Here is a 21,065-nt window from a genome sequence, read left to right as displayed (position 1 = left end):
CCAGTTGACAATGCTTTCAATTTTGTAGGGATCCACAGCCAAAACCGTGTGCGAGATGAAATGGCCCAAATATTTAATTGGAGTTTTCCGAAGAAACACTTCTTTCGGTTGGCCACTAACTGATGTTCGAGTAGTGTCTGAAAAGTGAGATGAGATGCTGTAGGTGGTCGTCATTGTTTTGTTGTAAACCAGAATACATCAAAGAATACTAGGACAAACTTCCGAAGGTACGGCGAAAAACTCGTTCATTAAGGCTTGGAATGTGGATGGGGGGTTGGTAATCCGAATGGCATAACGAGGAATTCGTAGTGCCCTTCGTGAGTTCGGAATGCCGTCTTGTGGGTATCTTTGGTTGCACTCTGATTTGGTGGTACCCGGATTTAAATCTAGCTTGGAATACCGTGCACCTCCCAGTTCGTCGAATAACTCGTCAATGGCGGGGATGGGAAACCTGTCTGGAATTGTTACCTTGTTGAGTGCCCTGTAATCCACGCAAAATCGCCACCCACCATTTCTTCTTAACCAGACGAACCGGACTGGAGAAAGGGCTGATGCGCGCTTAATAATCCCAGAAGTAACATCTCGCGATGATTTTCTCAATCTCATTTTTTTGGTAATAGGGATATCTATAAGGTCGAAGGTTCGGTATTTGGGCATCAGGGTTTATCGAATGGCATGATCCTGAGGTCTACTCGGTGGTAACCTGGCAATGGCTCAAAGACCAGCTGGAATTTTGCTACACTGATAACACGCTACTACTGACATCAGCTTCTTCATTTGCTTGTTTTGTAATTGCCCAAATTCGACCAGATGAGTCCCTTCACTCTTCAAGGTTCTAATCATTGCTTTCAAGGAGACATTGTCTTACAAGTGCGGATCACCTTAAGAGTCACCATTTCCTTACCCAGTTGAAATTCATTACCTGCTTAGCCAATCCATTGTAGTTTCGCCCAACGTTTCTAAACAAGCCATACCTAGGACAACGTCCGCACTACTCATGTCAAAAGGAAAAAACTGAATGATTCTTACCTCCTGAACTTCTAAAACATGCCTTACACTCTCCCTCACTCCTACCTATACCCATCTCACACACGTACCCCAAACGACTGTGTTTGTGTCACAATAATGCCCAGTTTTTCAACAATCTCCTTACTAATGAAATTGTGGGAAGCCCCACTGTCAATCAAGATAATCACCTCCTGACCCATAATATTCCCTTTCAACTTCAAGTTTTTGGGCCATTGATCCCAACAACCGAGCTCAAAGAGAGTTCAACATTACCTTGGCTTTGTTCCTCCATCGTTGCTTCACTGATTCAGTCACCCGGACCGGATCTTCTTCTTCTCCTCACTAGAATTACTTGAAATTGCTTCTCACCACTTATGACCAAAGAAATACTCCATCCACTTGAAGCACAAGCTTTTCCCTTTTTCGCTGTATTTCTGCCTCTGTCATCTTTCGGAAAGGGAATTCGCGTCGTGGAGGCTGAACTCTGTCGAAGGACCTGAAGGTTGTGGACGCATTTTCGCGAGGGGAGAATGAAGCGATGAACCCACGACAGACTGAAGCGATGAACCCATGGTGTTACTCTCTGCGTTTCGTCGTCCCACGTTGGAGAAGGAATTTGAAAATGCGTTTGACTTAGGGATTCATTTGAATTTGGGAATTTGAGTGAATCGGGTCGGGTTGTAATTGGGTTAACATTTGGTGTAAAATTTTGGATCCAAGTTACTTAACAACATGAAGACCAGGTCCATTCACTTATTGGTTCTTGCTGGGCCACTCTTTGCCTCCTTAAAGCCCAGCTGCGCTCCTCCACTCTATGGGCTCTCTCTATGATTTGAGAAGTGTGTTGGGCTGGATCAGTCTTAATTCAGCCCTAATCTCTGCCCTAAGTCCATTCAAAAACGCAGCACAAGATCCTCCTTTCTCTCCACTAAAAAAGCCGCGACAGCCTCAAATCTGCGTTAAATTCAGCAGCTGTACTAGTTTGTTTCATGGCCATGAGAGTCTCGTAAGGGTTGCTTTCTTGGACCACTGAACCTCTGAATTAGAGCGAGCTTGAATGATGGCCATGAGTTAACTGGTGCTCTGACCTCCATCCACTGACAGTTAATAGCTTCCCTTCCATACATACTGCTGCAGCTGTGAGTTTCCCTTCATCTGGAATTCCATTTAAACTAAAGTACCTCTCAATTCTGAAAACCACCCATACGGATCTTCACCAAAAAATGGGTAACTCAAGCTTGCGTCCTCCTACTTCACTCTGATTGCTGAATTTCCGATCTACTGGTTGCATTATGGTTCTCCCCATCCTGATTTTCACGTTCCTGGATGTTGATGGTTCACCTCGCCCAGCTTCTTCTTCATCTTTCGTCTATCCAGCTTGAATCTCAACCATGCACTCACGAATCGTTCCCATGTCAACCCCCAATTTCGTCACTTCTTTTTTCCACATTTTTTTAGATTCCATTCTCGTTGCTACCATTACCCACACGCGTGCTCTGATACCAAATTGTTGCGAACCTACTCTGTTTTGTTACTCAATCATCCACAATTTTCCAACATCAAGTTACTCAAACAGTGATTGTAAATATCTATCATTCAGAATCTCTAATATGTAATTCCTGGAAAATCTGAGTTACATTCAAGTATGGATACAACCCAAATACCAGAGTTTAATTAACAAACAGCAAGGAAAATATGAAACTAATACGCTGGACTTCGAGGGCCAGCTACCTCCCCTTTTCTCAATTCTTCTCTGATGCCTTTTTAACCTCTGCTGCTCCCTTTTATTCACTCCTTCCTAACGGAATTTCAGTTTCAGCCTCTTATCTGTTGCCACCTGTTGCCACCTGTTGATTCCACTTTGCTTCTCTCCCACTTTAGTTGTTCCCTTTATCACAATGATTCCCTGCTGCCTTTCCCACGCTTCTTATTATAAACCTCACTTCACGTGTTGTATCACCCTCCCAAATGGTTTCTCTCGTAATATACCCTGTTTGAGTTTTTGCTTACTGTAATTAACTCTAGTATACCTTTTTAAGTGGAATGATAGTATTAGAACATTGCTATTATCTTAAGAGAACTGTCTTCAATGGGGAAGCTGCAATATCTGAATAGCAGTAATGTTCCATACTCTTTTTTTTATTTGGGGTTCGATAGGATTTGTTCTATTTTATTCTTTAGAATTTTTCAGAATTTGTTGATCAATCCTCTGGAGTTTTTGTATGATGACATCTTTATGTGCTTATAAATCATTTTTTTCTGTATGTAATAGATTTATCTCTTTCTTCTAGAAAGTAAGATCTTCCTTACCACTATGATCATGTGCAATTAATGAATTCAGTTAATTCGACTTGCTTTTCAAGCATCTTTCTGTTTATAAATGTCATCAACTACTTGGTTGTTGTTAGTTTAACCCATATGCTTTTTGCCAGTGCTATCAGAATTATTATGTATTGCCTTACCACCTCTCTACAAGTGGTTCGGATCAAGTTGATCCTCTTTTTTGACTGACTCTCGTTTAAATTAACAGATGTTTGATTAATTAGAGCCTTTCAATGAATTTTTTATAGGAAAAACCCTTTAATTATGAAATGGGTTCTGTGATGATGATACTGTGATGGTTGTGTAGGAGATTTTGTTAGCCTGGAGTGGCAGTTTAAGTGCACTATGTTCTTGTTTGTGCATGATGATCTTCCTATTTTGTTGATGACATATCATTTCTGAGGCAAAATTTGTGGTTTTGAAACAATCAACTTCTTGAAATTAGTCTTATTTGTTGTGTTGTGCTTGGTTTATTTTTATTTTTTCTTTCTTTATTCATTTATTTTTCTTACTCTATTCTTTTTGGGTCAATTTCATTAGTGTCCCTGAGGTGTGGCTAAAATATGGGTAAACGTCCTTGATTCAAAATTTAGAACCCTCTTTTTATAGAAAATTATTATAAATCTGCCCTAAACTTCTTGGAAACCTCCCCTGAAGGTTTTTAAAATTTTAAAAATCATAAATTTTTTATAGACACGTTATTTAATTATAGTAATAATTTAATAATAAAAAATTGAAAAACTATAATTTGTTTATTACCTGCTTCATAGAGGATGGAATTTGAGGCAGTTTCAGTAATATAAATTGTAATGCACTTTGCTTCAGGATTTTATTGATAAAATTTTGCATTGTATATAAATCCAAAAAATATCTAGTGTTGATTAAGCTATAAATTTACTGTTAAAACTTGACTTCATAAAATTTGTTATAACGTATCTTGTAGGAAGGTTACTGGGTAAAAACTAAACAAAGGGGCTTTCCCTGTTTTTAGTCAAACCCAAGTTGATATTGAAAATATTCTTTCTTTTCTAAATTAGAATAAAAAAAATCAATAGTTCTCTACTGCATCGGGCGTAATATTCTTCCCTGATATGGAAAGTAAATATGCTCCACATCACGTGTAAGTGGCATTTTTTATTTTTTTTTTTCAAAAATTTAATCTATTCCATTGTTTACTAATTACTATCTTTGAGGCCTGCGCTCTTTTTCTTTTACCTTGCTACTATTGTAATTTGGATTAAGGGTTTCTTCTGTTAGTGCAAAGTATGGATAGTATAAATTTTATTTGTATTGATAAAACTATTGTTTTTTATTGACTTTCTGCTTTTCCCTAATTTTCTTCCAGTCTGAAGTATTCGCTGTTGCATTTGCACTACTTGCCGCAGGTGCTGTGATATTGACATTGAACGTGCTGCTATTGGTAATGGCTTTCTCTTCATGTGTTGGTGTCTGTGTGCACATTGACATTAACTAAACGTTACTAAAATTTGGGTCAAAAACAATTTACTCAAGCTTTTTTTTTCTCTGTTGAAAGTTTGAGCATTTCGGTCATGTTTTCGTGGAATAAATATAAAATTTGGAAAATGCAAAATGCATGCAGACATGTTAACAATATGACTTTGACTAAGGTGAAAAACTACATTGTTACAGGGTGGGCACATAATATTCTTCCAGAGTCTGAGTCTTCTGGGTTATTGTCTATTCCCACTTGATGTTGGAGCCTTGATCTGTATGTTGAAGGACAATGTGATAGTGAAAGTGGTTGTGGTGTGTGTGACATTGGCTTGGAGCTCATGGGCTGCCTATCCTTTCATGAGTTCAGCCGTGAACCCCAGGAGAAAAGCCCTTGCGCTCTACCCTGTCTTCCTCATGTATGTCTCTGTGGGTTTTCTTATCATCGCCATTGATTAATGAAATGATGCTGCCCATTATAGGGGATTCCCATACCCAATTGTAAGTCATCCATCTATATAGGAATTTTGTATGTTGGTCAATTTTTTTCCCATGTTAATCTATTTTTTGACCCCTACTTCTGACTTAATATGTTTGGAGACTTGAACTTTGAAATATTATACTTTGTATGAAAGAAACTCCTGGGTGGCTCTGCGCTTCATTCTTTCATATCATATGGTTTGAGTCTTGTTTTAGGTTAGTGTAGCCAAAGTTTGGGGCGTGTTGGTAATCAAATAGTAAACTTCCTCTTAAAGAGTTTTTGATTAATTATATATATATATATATATTTCTTCACAAATAAGTATTTTTCATTCCAAAATTGTTTGCGGTTACTGCTTTAGTCCCCTGTCAAATGGTCTTCATTTTGAAGTAATTGAACTGATCTTGCCAATTATTGTTAAAATGGAGTTATGCTTGATAAATGATTATGTGTGTGTGTGTTGTTACCTAATGGTTGTTATTCATCGAAAGGATGTAAATCACAGACTGACATGAAATGAAACCTCTAGTGTCTTTTTCAACCTTCAATTGGTGAATGGTTAAATCTCTTTAATTATTATGCATGTCAGTTGTACTCCGCACTTGATATTTTATTTAACTAATTACATTTTCACCACTAAATTAAATGTAGTTGATAAATGAGGTGTTGTTAAGAGTGAAAAAGAGGTGAACGTGATTTACAGATGTTGTCAATCATGAATTAATGGTGGCCATCAGTGATAGGAAAGAGCAAACATGGGCACTTGGTTTCAAATGGAGACCAATGAATCCTCTGCTGGAAATCTTCTCCAGTGCTTTGACAGGATGAATTTGTAACACAATCAACCAGTTCGAAAGTCGTTTCTATTTTAAATAGACACTATCTAATCGTTTCATCATCGAGAATTAAGTATTGAAACGATTCCCTTGATCCATCCTTCAATATCCAATTATCCATAGAACCCTAGTCTATGTCACTATGAAATTTAAAAAAAAAATTCATCTGAAATATACATCTTCACTTGAGTGCTAAAATCAACAATCCCATCCATAATATAGATAGAAAATAAATAAACAAAATTCAGAGTGGTTCCAACATATATCTCTTCCTCCAAAGCAAGATTTCTCCATCTATTCCATCCTCAAGAGGTTTCTATCAACTTATTACTTACTGGCCTCCGATAGGACATCCTTCTTTCAGCCATGGTAACAAGCTCGGTCTGCTGCAGTCAACTCTGATTAAGCAAAACCTTTTAAAAAGAAAAAACCACTAACTAGAGCAATGCTTTCTCTAAATAAATAACTTTTTCAGTTTCCTCATTTAAAAATAATATAATTAATGAAGACTAAAAGAATATAACTGCCTTTCCATCCTCGACAAAAGAAAGAAAAATATTATTTGGTACATCTTGTCAAATTGGCAGGCCTCAATTTGTTGTTCTTATTATTTCAGGCAACTGGTTGTTTTAAAATTTCCTTTCTAAGATAAGCAAGCAGGTGAATAAAGTAGAACAACTAATTCCTAGTCAAATAAAAAACTCCTATGTATTTGCATTCAACCTCATCCACATACTATAACTGACAAAAAATGGCACAGGGTCTCATTCTACCTTCAAAATTCCAGAAAGACATGAGTCCGTATTTTCAGTGTTCCAAAATTTTGATCTTCTCAAGACAATTTTGCATGTGCTGAGCAGTATCAGCAGAGAGGCGTGATCCTGCCACAAGCTTGTAATGTTCAAACTTCAACGTCTCACACTTCAAGGCAGCCTCCTTACAGGCCTTGATACTCCCACTTAGATCCAATAAATTAAATAGCACTGGGCAGTTTCCAATACTTCTAGCCATAGTAATTGCAGACCAAACTTTCTGGTAGTCCTCCCTAGAGGCTCTGATGATACAAACTTTTGTTATATGATTCACATACTTGACTTGAAATGATCCAAGCATAGAAGCTAAACCACACTCTCCAAAGTTGACAAGAATATTATCTTTGATTGCTTTTGACACATTAAATTGGGTAAGTATAATGGGATCACCATCAAGAAGCTCTCTATTTGGGTCCAAAAAGACCTCCATTACCATATACCTATTTTTAAATCCCACCATGATGCTTTGTTGGGTCGCACTTTCTTAAATAAACAAAATTTGAGGGAGCTCCCAACTGTCTTTGTTGTTGACTGTAACTGCGAATTCCAAATCAAATACTCTTCAATAAACTGAATTATTTAAAAAAAAAAAAAAAAAAAAAAAATCAATCACACACAGTACATTTGTAACGTTAAACTAGAATTTAAAACAAAATATAATCTATAGATATTAAAGGTTCAATGCTCAATGTTATATGGGTCATGCAACAAGTAGGAAAAATCCTTACCCAAAATAATACCCAGTATAAGCAAACAGATAAATAACTGGAATTGATAATTACAAGTATACAGGTCCAAATTCAAGATACCCTACTCTGTGTCACATTAAACAATAAAAAGAATAACTTTCATGTGCACTGGCAGCCACTACAAATAACAGTGAGCATGCGAAGCCTGTGATACTGTCTGAGATCAAGCAATTGATCAATAACACCATGGCCATGGGTAGTGTCACAGATGTTTTCACTTAAATTAGACCATCTATTTGGAAACATGCCCAATTCATTTTTTTTCTTTAATAAAAAGAAATACCCCACGACATATGCACCCAGTCCGGAACTGGAGACTAGTGCCAGAATATTCTGAATGCATTCAAGATACAATGGCAATGATATCACTGTCTTTTTGTCTATATAAATATCGTCAATTTGGACAAATCTAATAATACGTATTTCAGAACAAACTAATTACATATTCCACAACAAACACAAGCAATCACAGTCACTCATCTCAAAATTTGAAATTGCAAATTTTCCAGGACTCAAAAATTTAGATATCATATTAACTTCTAACTGAAATAAGGGCATGTTTACACCACGGATAAAGATAAATAACAAGCATATATGTTTCCTTTTGCATATGAAAACTCATTATTCACCTCTAATATGGCAACAAAAATAGATTTCCCATCCATATCTTACACATCTCCTCCCACCTAATCAGCCTCTATAAATAGATAAACTCGCCCTCACTAATAAAAAATTTGATAAATCACCCAGAATCACCTCACAAACAAAAAAATTTTGAATAACCCAGAGAGAGATAAGAGCAAAGAGATTGAGAGAAGTCTTTGCTGTGTGTATCAGGGTATGTTGTTGAGTTTGTATGAGTATGTTACCTAAGCAAGCGGCGGTGAAGACGTGGCTCTGGAGAAGCGGCGACGGTGGAGACGCGGAGTTGCGTTTGTATGTGACTCAAGTTTTCAGATTTGGGTGAGTGTAAGAGATGAGAGTGAGTTAGGGCTTTCAAGTTGTTCGGTTCATGGTTGTTAGTATCCTACGATACCCGATACATATCATATGATACGATTAGATACAGATCGCTAACGATATGTATCAGGGAGTATATCCTAAATCATTAGATACGTTGATATGTATCCTACGATACGATACGTATCCGTTTGTATCCTTAAAAATATCGATATAAATCGATACGATTTTATTAATTTGGGCCAAAGATCCAAAAAAAATTCGGGTCGAAACCGGGTCACCTAACCTGATTCACTAAAACCTGTTCAAATTTACCTATTTTGCATGGAGAAAGTGAAGAGGAATATGTATTGCCTATTTTATATGATAATAATAATATAAGTGGAGATATAGATATTGACATTGATTTTAGAATTTTGTGATTAATTTTGATTATGTAATACCGTAATTTAAAGTCAATAATACCACAAAATTTTTTAATTAATCTTAAAAATTATATTAATTTTTAGAAAATTTTGATTATTTTATTAATTTTTTTGAAAAAGGCGTATCTTACGATACGCGATACACGATTCAAAAAATTAGGTTTTCGATACACGATTTAATAACCATGGTTCGGTTTGGGTTTTTTTTTTTTCAATTACCCGCCTCGCCCGTTTTCAAAACAGTCCGGGCCGATTACGGGTCAAAAAGGGTTCGGTGAGTTCGTTCTTGATCCGGATACGGGTCTATCCGCGGGTCTAAACCCGTTTTGTCAAGTCTAAAATATTGAGGAATGTCTGTTGTGGTGAGCGGGTCTAGATACCCGTCCAATTTCAAATCCGGTCCCTTAATTCCTAGAACCGGACGGTATTACAAACCCGCCTACTGTTTAAAAAAATGACAAACATACCAGTGAAATTTACAATACACCCCCAAAATTAAAATTACATATAATTGTTTTCTCTCTCCTCCCTCGTTATTTCCTCTAATTCTCCTCGTCAGCTCTTCTCTCACTTGGACTCTACACATGATCTGCACCACTCGCAAGTTTGATTTTGGTAAGCCAGTACTCAATAGTAACTGCAGCCATTTACTGAGCAAAAGCAAGAATTACAACATGTGATTAATAAGTGGAGGTGAAGCTATCAACCCAATCTCTTTTTAAGTAACTTTTCTTATGTGTAAGTAATCAATTGGTAAGCAAGCGGCGGTCGGTGGAGACGTGGCTCTGGAGACTGGAGAAGCGGCGACGGTGGAGACGCGGAGTTGCGTTTGTATATGACTCAAGTTTTCAGATTTGGGTGAGTAAGTGTGAGAGATGAGAGTGAGTTAGTGATTTAATTTCTTGACTATTAATTAGCATTCATATTTAATTTTTTAATGAATTGCTTTAATTTACAAAAGCTTTAGCTCTTTACCATCTTTGTCCAAACACGTGCCATCCCTTACCTTTACCTCACCACCACCACCGTCTCAAACACCTCCAATGCTTCCTCCTCATTCTCTGTCTCCTCAACACCTAGATTGGCCGGCTTCCTCTCTCTTCACTTTGCCTTATCCCCAAAATTAAAATTACATACAATACTTTTTTTTCTCAGGTTGTATGGTTGATTTTGCTGGTTTGGATGTCTGAACCCGTTTTGCTGATCTAAATTATTAATATTTGAGGTATGTCTCTTGTTGTTGGATTTTATCGGGTTTATTGTAATTAAGTCCTCTTCTTTTATATCTCCCCCAATTCGTTTTTCCAAACGAACAAACAAATCGAAATCGACCCACATAATATTTTCAATCAAATTGTCTGAATAACAAAGAAAGAAGAAAACTTTCTGCTAAACAGGTCAGCATCGCTTCTGGGTTGGATTATCTTTTCCTTACTGGTATTTTTTTTTTTCTTTATTTCATTCTTTTTCTTTGAATTTGTCTTGTTGTTTTTAGTCTAGTTTTAGCTGAATGGGATCTAGAAATTAGTTCTAATTAGTTAGATCTGTTTGGTTGCTATGAAGATTTTAGGAGTTTTATGCCTTAAGGTGTACAGATTTTGAGCTATTTTGTTAAGTTTTGGAGACAGTTTAATTTGATTTATTACATTACCAAACATCAAACTTGAAATTTTTATTTCTTTCATTTATCATTCTGTGCTTGAAATTAGTATTTTGATCAGAGTTGGGTAGATTATGAGATAGTCAAATCAATGTTTAGTTCCTCAGAAACCTGCTGGTTGTAAATTTAATTCGTTCTTTATTTACCATTTTGTTTGTGAAATGGGTTTTCTGGTTCTCAAAGATTATAGGTTCTTGTGAGGTATAATTTGTAGGGTCAAACTTGAACTTGCTAAGTGGGTTCGGGAGATTTTCTTTGTAATTTCTTGAAAATAAGAAAAATCTGCTGCTAGATTTGTTGTCATTTCTTCCAATGATACCATCTTTTCCTTAAATTTGTCCAAAGAATGAAACCTTTTTAAAATTTTATCATTTGTCTTTGTGATCACTGAACAAAGTGCGAAAANGGTTGCTGTGAAGATTTTAGGAATTTTATGCCTTAAATTGTACAGATTTTGAGCTATTTTGTTAAGTTATAGAGACAATTTAATTTGATTTATTTCATCACCAAACATCAAAGTTGAAAATTTTAATTCTTTCATTTATCATTTTGTGCGTGAAAATTAGTATTTTGACAGAGTTGGGTAGATTATGATTTATTCAAATCAATGTTTAGTTCCTAAGAAACTTGCTGGTCGTAAATTCAATTCGTTCTTTATTTACCATTTTGCTTTTGAAATGGTTTTTCTGGTTCTCAAAGATTATAGGTTCTTGTGAGGTATAATTTGTAGGGTCAAACTTGAACTCGCTAAGCGGGTTCAGGAGATTTTCTTGGTAATTTCTAGAAAATAAGAAAAATCTGTTGTTAGATTTGTTGTCATTTCTTCCGATGATACCATCTGTTACTCAAATTTGTCCAAAGAATGAAGCCTTTTTAAAATTGTTGTCATTTGTCTTTGTGATAACTGAACAAAGTGTGAAAACAAGATCAAGTTTTTTATCAGCCATCTGCAATTCTCAGTCAACAAACGTTTTTTTCTTGTTTATCTTATAGATCGAATATCTTGGCTTTGTCAATTTAGCGAAGATCTCGCCTATTTTAGTTTGATTCATATTGTGGATTCACATTTACAAATTCTTTTGTTTGTAGGTAAGAGAGCAATGAACTGGGTTCAACGCAAGGTCTATCTCTATAATGTCACATTTGGACTTTACATGTTGGATTGGTGGGAGCGTTATCTTTTCAGTATCCTCATTTTTGTTCTTCTTTAACGGATATAATATGTTTATTCCCCTCCCTAATTTTAGCCCAAGCTATACATAGTTCCATATCTTATTAATTTGCATGTTTCTTTAGTTTTTATCATCCAATTTACTCAAAATGGTTGAGATTTGCCTGCTCTTGTAAGAGTTTTTTTGCTAATTTCACTCATTTAATATTGCATTTTTGAGTTCCTAAACTTTGATAGATATTTTGGTGATTGTGCTGATGTGGTTCATCTTTTACAATAGTTCACGATATGTGACTGAATTTTTCAAAAGGTAACTCTAATAATGTTGTCTCTGCTTATATTTTATCAAAGAGTTGGGCATTTTTTGCACATTGACTTTCCAGAATCTAGTTAGTGTGTGAAAGTTGCGAGAATCTAGCTAGTTTTTGTTATAGTTCTGATATGCATAATTCCCTTATATATTTTGTCTAGATTTGGTTAAATCAGTGCCATCTTTATGATAGAAACCAAACTAATGTGTGCGTTTGTGGAAGACTCAAAACTAAGATGCTTCACTTACTAATAATGCAACGATCTAGGCATTACATATTCGAACAAGTTAATTAATTTACAATCTCAATTTTTATCAGGACTAGCTAGGAAATTATCCATTGTTTATTAATGTCTGTGCTACTATTCTGTGTAGTTATGATACATTTGGACTGCATTCAAATATGGTCTTGAGAGCCTCTGGTAGCACAGCTGAGACAGTGACGGGTTCTCTGTAATGTTCTATATCATAAGTTATCTTCCATGGTTTATCATACGAACATGCATCCTGGTTTTTAAAGATTTGAATTTAGTTCAAATTTTAGGACGATACTGCATGCTGAAAATATGAAAAATTAGTTTTATAGTTATTCTGTTGCTCTTTTAGAAAGAAAATTTGCATAAGCAATTAAGGAAAAATAATAATTTTTATATGCCTTTAAATCACTAAGCCATTATGAGACTTCCTCAGAATTAAATAGAGCATAATAAATATAAGAGTGTCCTGTAAGAAATCCTATTTTTTGTTTAGTTTGCCTTTCTAAATATACCTTCGATATTAGCCTTAATTCTTCTCCATGATATAGGTACTGGGCTGAAGATGTTGTCAGCTCGCCGTCTACTTTATCATGGAACTATGTTAACTGTTCAAAGTTTTTACTGTGCATGATTTCTGTCCCTCATTCTATCTTTTCTGTGTCATGCTATGTTCTTTTTTTTTCCCCTATTTTTTTCCTCTCTCAGTGTTAATTTGATCATGTGGTACAGCAAGAAAAAATTTATGTTGAATTAATTGAATGTTATTATGCTGCTTGTCATGGTGCGTATGTGTCTGAATTAAGTAATTGACTGTACTTGAAGGAGGCAAAGACTGGAAATTACTGACTGTAATCTGATTTGATATTGTACGATTTAAGTTTCACGACCATGTTGAATCTCTGTTCTGCATAGAATTCTATACATACCCCTTATATAAAGGAACAAAAACAGATAAATGTCGACTTTAGAGCTCGGTTTGTGTCTTGTTTTGTTCTATACCCATTTAAAACTTCGGCAAGGTTTCCAGTCTGTCACTAACGAAACCGTATCATGATACTACTGATTTTTTATTGCTGGTGCACTGTTTATTTCTTAGCAACTCTATAATTATGGGTGACAAAATGTCTTCACTCTTCACTATCTCATGCATTCTTTTCATTGTACTTCAGGCATTTAACATGAGTCTCAAATAGCTGCTTCAGCTTGAAACTGTGGCAATGGATGTGCAAGCACAAAAATTTCAAATATGCTTCGATGGGTGCCATCGATCTGGTTTTAATTAGGAACTTCTGTTTTTGCAAAAGCAATTGTGCATGTTTTGTATTGATTGTATACCTAGCCATAAGGATTTTGTTGTAATTTATGTACTTCTTGGCCACCCTGTATTTTTTATTTTTTATTTTTATGCATTTTTTATAGTACAATTATCATAAGAATTCTGAATTTGTTTTGTATTTATTGAAAGTTTTCAGTGCAATAACTTGATTAGCTTGTTCTTATAAACTGTTGATAATCTTCCCTCTGCAGAAGGTTACCTCTCAAAGCATCGTATGTTATAAGCTCTATCTTCAATGGAGAATTGGTTGAATTTTTCTTAGTAGTAGGGTGTTCTTTTGAGGAAAAAAAGAAAATTATTTAGTTTGGGTCAGCTATGATTATGTGTAACTTTTATTTTTTAAGTAATCTAGGGAATTTATTTAATGTTTTCATTTTTTTTATTGGTTAGATTTTAAGTTTTGGGTTGTTTAATCAAACAACGGTCGGACTTGCCGGTCTAGGCCTGGGGCTTTTTTTTTTATTTCCCCAAAAGTGCAAGCTCCGGTCTAGGAAAAAGCGGTGATTTTACAAAGCCTAGCCAGGATTGGCTTGTCTGGGTGTCGGGTTTGGTTGATATGATGAGGGGTTTTAGAAATTCTACTTGATAGGTGGGGTAGAGTAATTTATGGGGTTATTCGTAAATTTATAGAGTTAATGACATAATAATGACAAAAATCCCCTTGAGGTTTTGAAAATAACATAAATCTCCTTGTTGTTAAACTTTAGGTGTTAAAATAACGAGGATAATTTGATAATATTTATTAACTGATAACAATATAAATTGTAACAGTCCATTAATGGTAAACGGTTTTTTGGTATTCCACAAATCTCAAGGGATTTTTGTTATTAAATTATAACTCATGAGAATGAATGTTATTAACTCAATTTTTTATCATGAAAGTACCAAAATGTAGTTTTTAGGGGGCTGTCTATCATTTTTTTAAAAGATTTTTGAAATTTTATATAGGAGGCTATTTATAATTTTTTATAACCTCTTATAATACACCCTGGGTCGGGTTTTCTTAATATCCCAATTAGTATCTATTAACATCATCTATCTTATTATCCATGTATTTATCTGAAAAAAGTAAAATGAAATATAAAATTGTCAACAATGTTCAATACAATTTTTAAAGCATGTTATTTAATATTCTTCTAAATAATTTACAAATTTGAAAAGCTTAACGTATTTAAACACATTATACCATATGGCACCAATGACATTCCAAAAACATTTATACATCCCACTTTCCAGTAAATGTAAGCGTCCAATAAATTCCAATAATATTTGTGGATTCTAATTCCAATAAATATAAATAAACTATGGAGTGATACTATTAGCAGTCCACCAATTCTCTATTAAGCCCTCAATTGAAAAATAATTTTTGTTACATATTTATCCTTTGATGAAATTACTAGAAAGTATATATATACTTTCAAGTCGAAAATACCCACTCATAAGGATTTTCTTGTAATTTATTTACTCTTCTTTGTTTTTGTTTTTTTTTTTTTCTTTTTTATAATACAACTCTCATAAGTTAAAGGTTTCAGGAAATAATAATTTTATCTGGCGTTTTATGATATTTTGGATGTTTAAGAAAAATGATAGTTTTATATTATTTGAAAAAAGCTTAAACAAATAATCAAAGAGATAAAATTTTATCAATAACTTTTTCATATAACTTTTTTATACAACCCTGAGATGGTAGTTCACGATTGATCAGTTTGCATTTGGACAAATATGATCCACTGGTAGTTCACGGTTGATCAATTTGTATTTGGACAAATAGGATCCACTACAAGCTGATCAATCATGAGTTACCACATCAAGATTATATAAAAAAATTGTAAAATAGTGCTGCCCAAAATCTATTTATTCAGTTTCTCCTAACATTAGCTGTACAATAAACACGATCTTTTACAAGCTGGACTAAAATATTAGCCTTCAACTCTATCTAACAGTAATCCAGTCTTCCGATGACCAAAACTCAGTTTCAGGTTCCTGCAACGTTACCATTCTGGTTTTTCTGCCGCAAAGCCTGGTTGAAAATGGGTTTTTTTGATGTAATTCATTGTTTTTTGTACTGTCAGATTCATCCGAATCATAATCCTCTTCAATTGTTCCAACATCTAAAACACTTGATGGTGAGCATACACATTTTTCTGACGGATTCTTCACAAAATTCTGAGAAATAAACGGATGGTTAAGCAGCTCCTCTGCCGTCCACCTCTCTTTCGGATTCCTCTCCAGGCATTTCTCCAAAAAATCCAGGCCCTCTTCCGGGAAGTCTGCAGGAAACTGAGGCTTCTCGCTGCTGCAAGCAATCTTCAATACTGCGGTCAATAGATTCGAAATTTTGTCCCCCCATGGAAGCCTCCCCGTTGCCATTTCGATAACCAGGCACCCCAAGGACCAAATATCTGAAGTGAAATCCAATCCTTCATTTCTCAGAACCTCCGGAGCCATCCACAGAGGAGTTCCCCCAACAGATTGCCAAGAAAATGTTGTCAAGTCCCCATTTCTTTTGAAGTCCTTTAATCTTTTCGCACATCCAAAATCCGCCAATTTAACATTCCCATTTGACTTCAAGAGAACATTCTTGCATTTCAGATCACAATGCACTATCCCATTACCATGAAGAAACTTCAGACCATGGAGAATCTCTCTGGTGTACAACCGAACCACTTCTGAATCCAAAGTTCCTCCAAATTTTTCTGCTACATCCGATAGGCTTCCCTCCGTCATGTACTCCATGAAAATATCAAGTGTTTGTCTACCATTTCTTTCCTTCAAGAAATCCCTCCCGAGGCACTGAACAATGTACGGCGAATCCAAGCTTTCCAGAATGCTGGCCTCATTCTGCAAAGCTTCAACTCCAGCATCAGAAACTGCAGATTTCACAACAAATAGTGAACCTGTAGATTTGTTCATAGCCAAATGGACAGTGCCAAAAGATCCGGAACCAATCTGTTTACCCTTCATCCATTCACCGACTTGAGGACACGAGCACTGCTGATCTGAAATCATTTCGTTCGTTTTCATCGATCAGCAATGGATAATAAATATCGTGTTTAATTTTCTCGACTGAATCAAGTACAAAAACCTCGACTCACCTTTCGAAACTCTTGATCTTTGTCTAAGCATACAGCTTTCAAATTCTGCAGCATTCAAGAAAGAAACAAAAAAAAAATTACTTGTCTACAAACCCTATAATTCAATATCAAGAGCGGTTTCCTGAGGACCAGAAAACCGCCCCTGATAGATAAAAAATTCTTACTTCACTAAGCAAAGAATTGTTAATATGTTCTTGTACGACTTGCTACAAATTTTAATTCAAACAAAAAACAGAGAAAGTAATTCTGAAGAAAAGCTTGAATCTATATATAGGAAGTTGTGGAAAAGTCAATATGGTTAGTGATCCAAGACTTTTGGTATGCCTAAATATAACTGTAATAGTTTTTTCAGGACATTTTGTTGTTATTATAGATTGTAGGGATTATTAATTACTTTTTAATTTTATTATTTTTTATTTTTTATAATTTGAGAGGAGGGTATTATAGTAGACATCAATAAAATAAAAGTAAAATAAAATCTGGAGCCATCAGTTTAATATTAATAGGTAAGCCACTAAATTCTGGAGGCATCTATTTGATGACAAGGGATGGTTTAGAGATTGATAGGAAGGGCAAAAATTAAACTCTACAACACCCTCTCAAAAAATAGTACTAAGCTTCTAATTTTAGCCATAAAAAGTATTTTAAAAAAATATATTGTACATAAATGCGCCCCAATTAAGCTTTTTCTTTTTTCATGCTTCAATCTTTCTCACTTTTTTCCTTTCCTTGCTAAGGTAAAGAACAACACCTCCTGAACTTGTAAATATCATTTATATAAAGTTTTTAACCATAGGGGATAGCTTGAGGGAGTTCTTACAGTAAAACTTTTAATAGCTAGCAGGGACTACAGAATTTTCAGGGTCTAAAATCAGCCATGGCTTGTAAATTGCTGAAGTAGTTCCACAGAGAATTCGCTGGCTCTGAAGAAATCATTAGCATTATATTTCAAACACATGAAGATTCACTGATTCTCAGAAAAGAGAGAGAGAGAGAGAGAGAGTTTCCGCAGCTGGATGAAGCTTTTGTAGTTCAAAGAAAGGCCTCCTCCTGATGAGGAGTCTGCTTTACCACTAACAAATTTGTATCTGAAAACTTCAAAGTGGCTTTTGGACCGGATATTGTGGAAGCTAGTTCAGATATTCACCATACTTTTCAGAGATGGGTCTTGAGGAATGTAGACGAACGAAATGGGGATCTCAAAGCCATGTCTTGAAGAGAGAAGTTGAGGGTTCTCGTAAGGAAAAAGCATGTCACGTGTGACCGGACGCATTGCATCTCTTTATGGATTTTTTACTAGAAGTTTCTTGAAATTTTAGCTCAGTTCTATTTATTCATTTTTTTTTTAAAAAAAAAACCAAACCCTATGATCCAACAATTTAAACTCTAGAAGATTATCGAAAGTACATATCAAAACAAAATAAGACTTTTATCAAGTTCATAAGAGCTTGTGATTCACCTGGTTGCTAATTTGAAAAAGGGTCAAAATTTGTCGTTCCATTCCTGTTTTGGCGGTTAACAGCTTTTACTCTTGATTTCCTGTTTTAGAAAATTTAGCAGAAAGTAGGAAAAAACCTCCACTCTCACGACCATGCTGTCTTTTTTTTTTTTTTTTTTTTTTTTTGTAAACCTTCTCTGTTTTAGTTTCTTCTTCTCTCTGCAACAGGGGTCATCTCAAAAACTTAGACTACGTTAGGTACATAATTTGGGAAAAAACTTTATAGTTTTTCCCAACAAAGTTAAACGAAAAATTTGTTTTTGGTTCACTTTCTCAAAATATATTTTATATTTTTTAAGTTTCTTTTAAACCCATAATTTGTTGTTAGTTTGGACAAAACATAATCCAAATTTTTTTTAAAAAAATTGAATAAAAAACCACCCCAGCAACCCATATTACCAGGATCCAGCCAACACTATCGAAGTAGCCGGAATCTAGTGTATGGCGCAACTACCGACTGATAATCTGACCGGTAGTCCGCCGATCTAACCTTTTCTGGCCAAATCCACAGTGGAGCTGGCCGAAAAGGCCAGATCTACGACCAAAGACAGTCAGAATCTTTGGCGTTTTGTGGTTCTGAAGTTGTCAACGAGGCCAAGATTATTGGTTGTGTCGTGACATCAATGACGGCTGTATTTCGGCCGTCATTGACGACCAAAGGCAGCCAGATCTGGCCGAAAAAAAGGCCATATCGGCGCACGACCGCAGATACCAGCCGGATCATGCGTCTATACGGTGACTCCGGCCACCCTTCGGTGGTGATGGCCGACTGTCCGTATTTAATGGGTGGGTTGAGGATGTTTTTGTTAACTTTTAATATTTTATTATAGGGGTATTTAGTAAATAAACAAACATAAGGGGTATTTTTATTAATTTTCAAATTCTACATCGTAATACCCATCCAGTTTAACTTTTTTCAAAATATTATTCTAAAAACTCTCAGAACAATGAACCAAACGGACCCTTAATTTTTTAAGGGAGACTTTTAATAGCTAAACAAGCTTAACAATTTTTCAGGGTCTAAAATCAGTCGAGGCTAGTAAATTGCAGAAGTAGTTCCACCAAGAATTTGTTGTTCTGAAGAGATCATAAACATTATGGGGGTGTTTGTCTAAGCTTATAAGCTGGTCAAACTAGGTTATAAGCTTTAAAATTAAGTTGACCTGTTTGTTTATAATTTTTTTGAGTTTATAAGTTAAACTTATAAGCAAAAAAAAAAATAAGTTGGGAGGGAGGTACTTTTTTTTTTTTTTTGCTTATAAGCATTCTCCTTATGAGCTAGTTTGAACAAATATATTACCACATTGTCCTTGTTTAATTTTAAAATTTCATAGTATACCCTTATTTAATGTAGTACCATTTTTAGTTATTTTATAATAAAATGTACTTATAAACCACATTTTATCAAACACGTCAACTACTTATCAGTCACTTATAAGTACTTTAATCAAACACGTAATTGCTTAAAATTTCAAATGCTTATAAGCTAAAAAATTAGCTTATAAGTATTTGTTGCTTATAAGCTAATTTTCATAAGCTCAGACAAACACCCCCTATATTTCAAACAAATGAAGGTGTTTACTAAACCTTCTTCCTATCATAACCAAAATAGAGGATTTAAGATACTGGATCAACTTTTGCAGGATTCTACTCTTAAAATGCTTCATACCCACTAAATTTTTATCAAGGAAACTTCAAATTCGCTTTCGGACCAAAAATTGAGGAAGTTGTTTAAAACATTCCCAATAATTTTCGTCCATCATTAGTAACTGCATGAATAAGGACATTATACATTCAGTTGCTTTGTCCATTTTCCCTTTCTTGAAAAGATCATCAATTACCATTACCACACTAAATGTTACCATGGAAGGCCTCACACCTTGATCCACCATCGTAACAAATAAACTTCTGCCCTTCTCCCAATCACCCACATACATGTTGGACTTAGTTTCCCTCATGTGGAGGATGACCTAAAATCCTAAAGCCCAAAAAAAAAGAAAAAAAAAAGTGCAGCTTGTTCTAGTTGATTTTTGAGTGGGTGAACAGTAAAAAAACGTGGGTGATGTTCATAGATTAAAAATCTACAGAAGTGAGATAGAGGTAGCCACACCAGGTTCTTCCGACGATGATCCAACAGTGTATCTTGCTTATTTTTTGCTCACATTTTAAAGCGTTGTTATTGACGGCAAGATCTTCACATCCAAATGTCAGTTTCGTGATAGCCATTTTTTTGTGGAGTTTTGCCTCTAGAAAGACAGTCAAATCAAAGAGTTGAATTGCAGAATTTTCAGTCCGTCTGTCCTTCTTCAACATGACGATCAGAAGGTCATCTCTAGTATAATCAACCTGATTTTTGGTCAGAACGTAGAGGACGTGTCGCTTTTCAATCTGGACAGTGGGTTTTCGATTTTAACGGCTGAGTTTGGAGTTATATAGCTTACATTTTGGGTGCTTTACTGGTGATTTTATTCTTATATTTTCGTAACTCTTTTGTGTATTTTACTTTATTAGAGTTGTGATAAAGCTCTAAATTTTGTGTGGAATATTATTAATGATTTGTGGCTATTGTAAACACTTATTTATCATAGTGGATTTAACTAAATCATTCGATCCCGTGGTTTTTTAATCTCTTTACATCGAAGAGATTTTTCCATGTAAAATTGCTTGTGTCTCTTGTGAATTTGATTGTTGTT

General features: G+C 35.0%; 4 protein-coding genes across 5 annotated transcripts in view; 2 read left to right on the top strand and 2 right to left on the bottom strand.

Moving 5' to 3' along the window:
* The window catches only part of LOC116115276, a 39,988-nt gene extending 26,061 nt beyond the window's left edge, over positions 1 to 13,927 (top strand). Inside the window, exons 2-6 of the mRNA XM_031401430.1 lie at positions 10,426 to 10,442; positions 11,795 to 11,890; positions 12,114 to 12,186; positions 12,562 to 12,639; positions 13,613 to 13,927. Coding sequence (XP_031257290.1) covers positions 11,806 to 11,890; positions 12,114 to 12,186; positions 12,562 to 12,639; positions 13,613 to 13,625 — 249 coding nt within the window. The 5' untranslated portion in view covers positions 10,426 to 10,442; positions 11,795 to 11,805 and the 3' untranslated portion in view covers positions 13,626 to 13,927. The remainder of the gene's footprint in view (positions 1 to 10,425; positions 10,443 to 11,794; positions 11,891 to 12,113; positions 12,187 to 12,561; positions 12,640 to 13,612) is intronic.
* LOC116115257 (protein YIPF6-like) lies at positions 329 to 5,451 on the top strand. The gene is made up of 3 exons (XM_031401414.1): positions 329 to 483; positions 4,630 to 4,750; positions 4,981 to 5,451. Exons 1-3 carry the CDS (start codon positions 329 to 331, stop codon positions 5,239 to 5,241), a joined length of 537 nt encoding a protein of 178 aa, XP_031257274.1. The 3' UTR covers positions 5,242 to 5,451.
* LOC116115274 (probable ribonuclease P/MRP protein subunit POP5) lies at positions 6,611 to 9,931 on the bottom strand. Of its 2 annotated transcripts, none has more exons than XM_031401428.1 (2): positions 9,801 to 9,931; positions 6,611 to 7,450 (listed from the first exon to the last, which is right to left on the bottom strand). In XM_031401428.1, exon 2 carries the CDS (start codon positions 7,369 to 7,371, stop codon positions 6,907 to 6,909), a length of 465 nt encoding a protein of 154 aa, XP_031257288.1. In that variant the 5' UTR covers positions 7,372 to 7,450; positions 9,801 to 9,931; the 3' UTR covers positions 6,611 to 6,906. The 2 variants fall into 2 exon arrangements, with proteins under 2 accessions (XP_031257288.1, XP_031257289.1); XM_031401429.1 differs by lacking the exon at positions 9,801 to 9,931 and adding an exon at positions 8,530 to 8,545 and having other exon boundaries at positions 6,611 to 7,448.
* Positions 13,928 to 15,711: 1,784 nt separating the features above from the next.
* Positions 15,712 to 16,788, bottom strand: LOC116115256 (mitogen-activated protein kinase kinase kinase 17-like). Its single transcript, XM_031401412.1, has one exon. It carries the CDS (start codon positions 16,786 to 16,788, stop codon positions 15,712 to 15,714), a length of 1,077 nt encoding a protein of 358 aa, XP_031257272.1.
* Between the last annotated feature and the right edge of the window lie 4,277 nt (positions 16,789 to 21,065).

The sequence above is a fragment of the Pistacia vera genome, unplaced genomic scaffold, assembly GCF_008641045.1.
Source record: "Pistacia vera cultivar Batoury unplaced genomic scaffold, PisVer_v2 Contig735, whole genome shotgun sequence".
NCBI lineage: Eukaryota > Viridiplantae > Streptophyta > Magnoliopsida > Sapindales > Anacardiaceae > Pistacia > Pistacia vera.
Note: the sequence above shows the minus strand (reverse complement) of the source record. Positions and strands in the feature narration are given on the sequence as shown.

Bases quoted from the DNA above. Each gene is read 5' to 3' on its own strand.
- LOC116115256 (XM_031401412.1), bottom strand. From the start codon at position 16,788: ATGATTTCAGATCAGCAGTGCTCGTGTCCTCAAGTCGGTGAATGGATG.
- LOC116115274 (XM_031401428.1), bottom strand. From the start codon at position 7,371: ATGGTGGGATTTAAAAATAGGTATATGGTAATGGAGGTCTTTTTGGAC.
- LOC116115257 (XM_031401414.1), top strand. From the start codon at position 329: ATGCCGTCTTGTGGGTATCTTTGGTTGCACTCTGATTTGGTGGTACCC. The intron at 484-4,629 runs GTAATCCACGCA...GTATTGATAAAA, and splicing joins GTTACCTTGTTGAGTGCCCT to CTATTGTTTTTTATTGACTT. The intron at 4,751-4,980 runs GTAATGGCTTTC...ACATTGTTACAG, and splicing joins CATTGAACGTGCTGCTATTG to GGTGGGCACATAATATTCTT.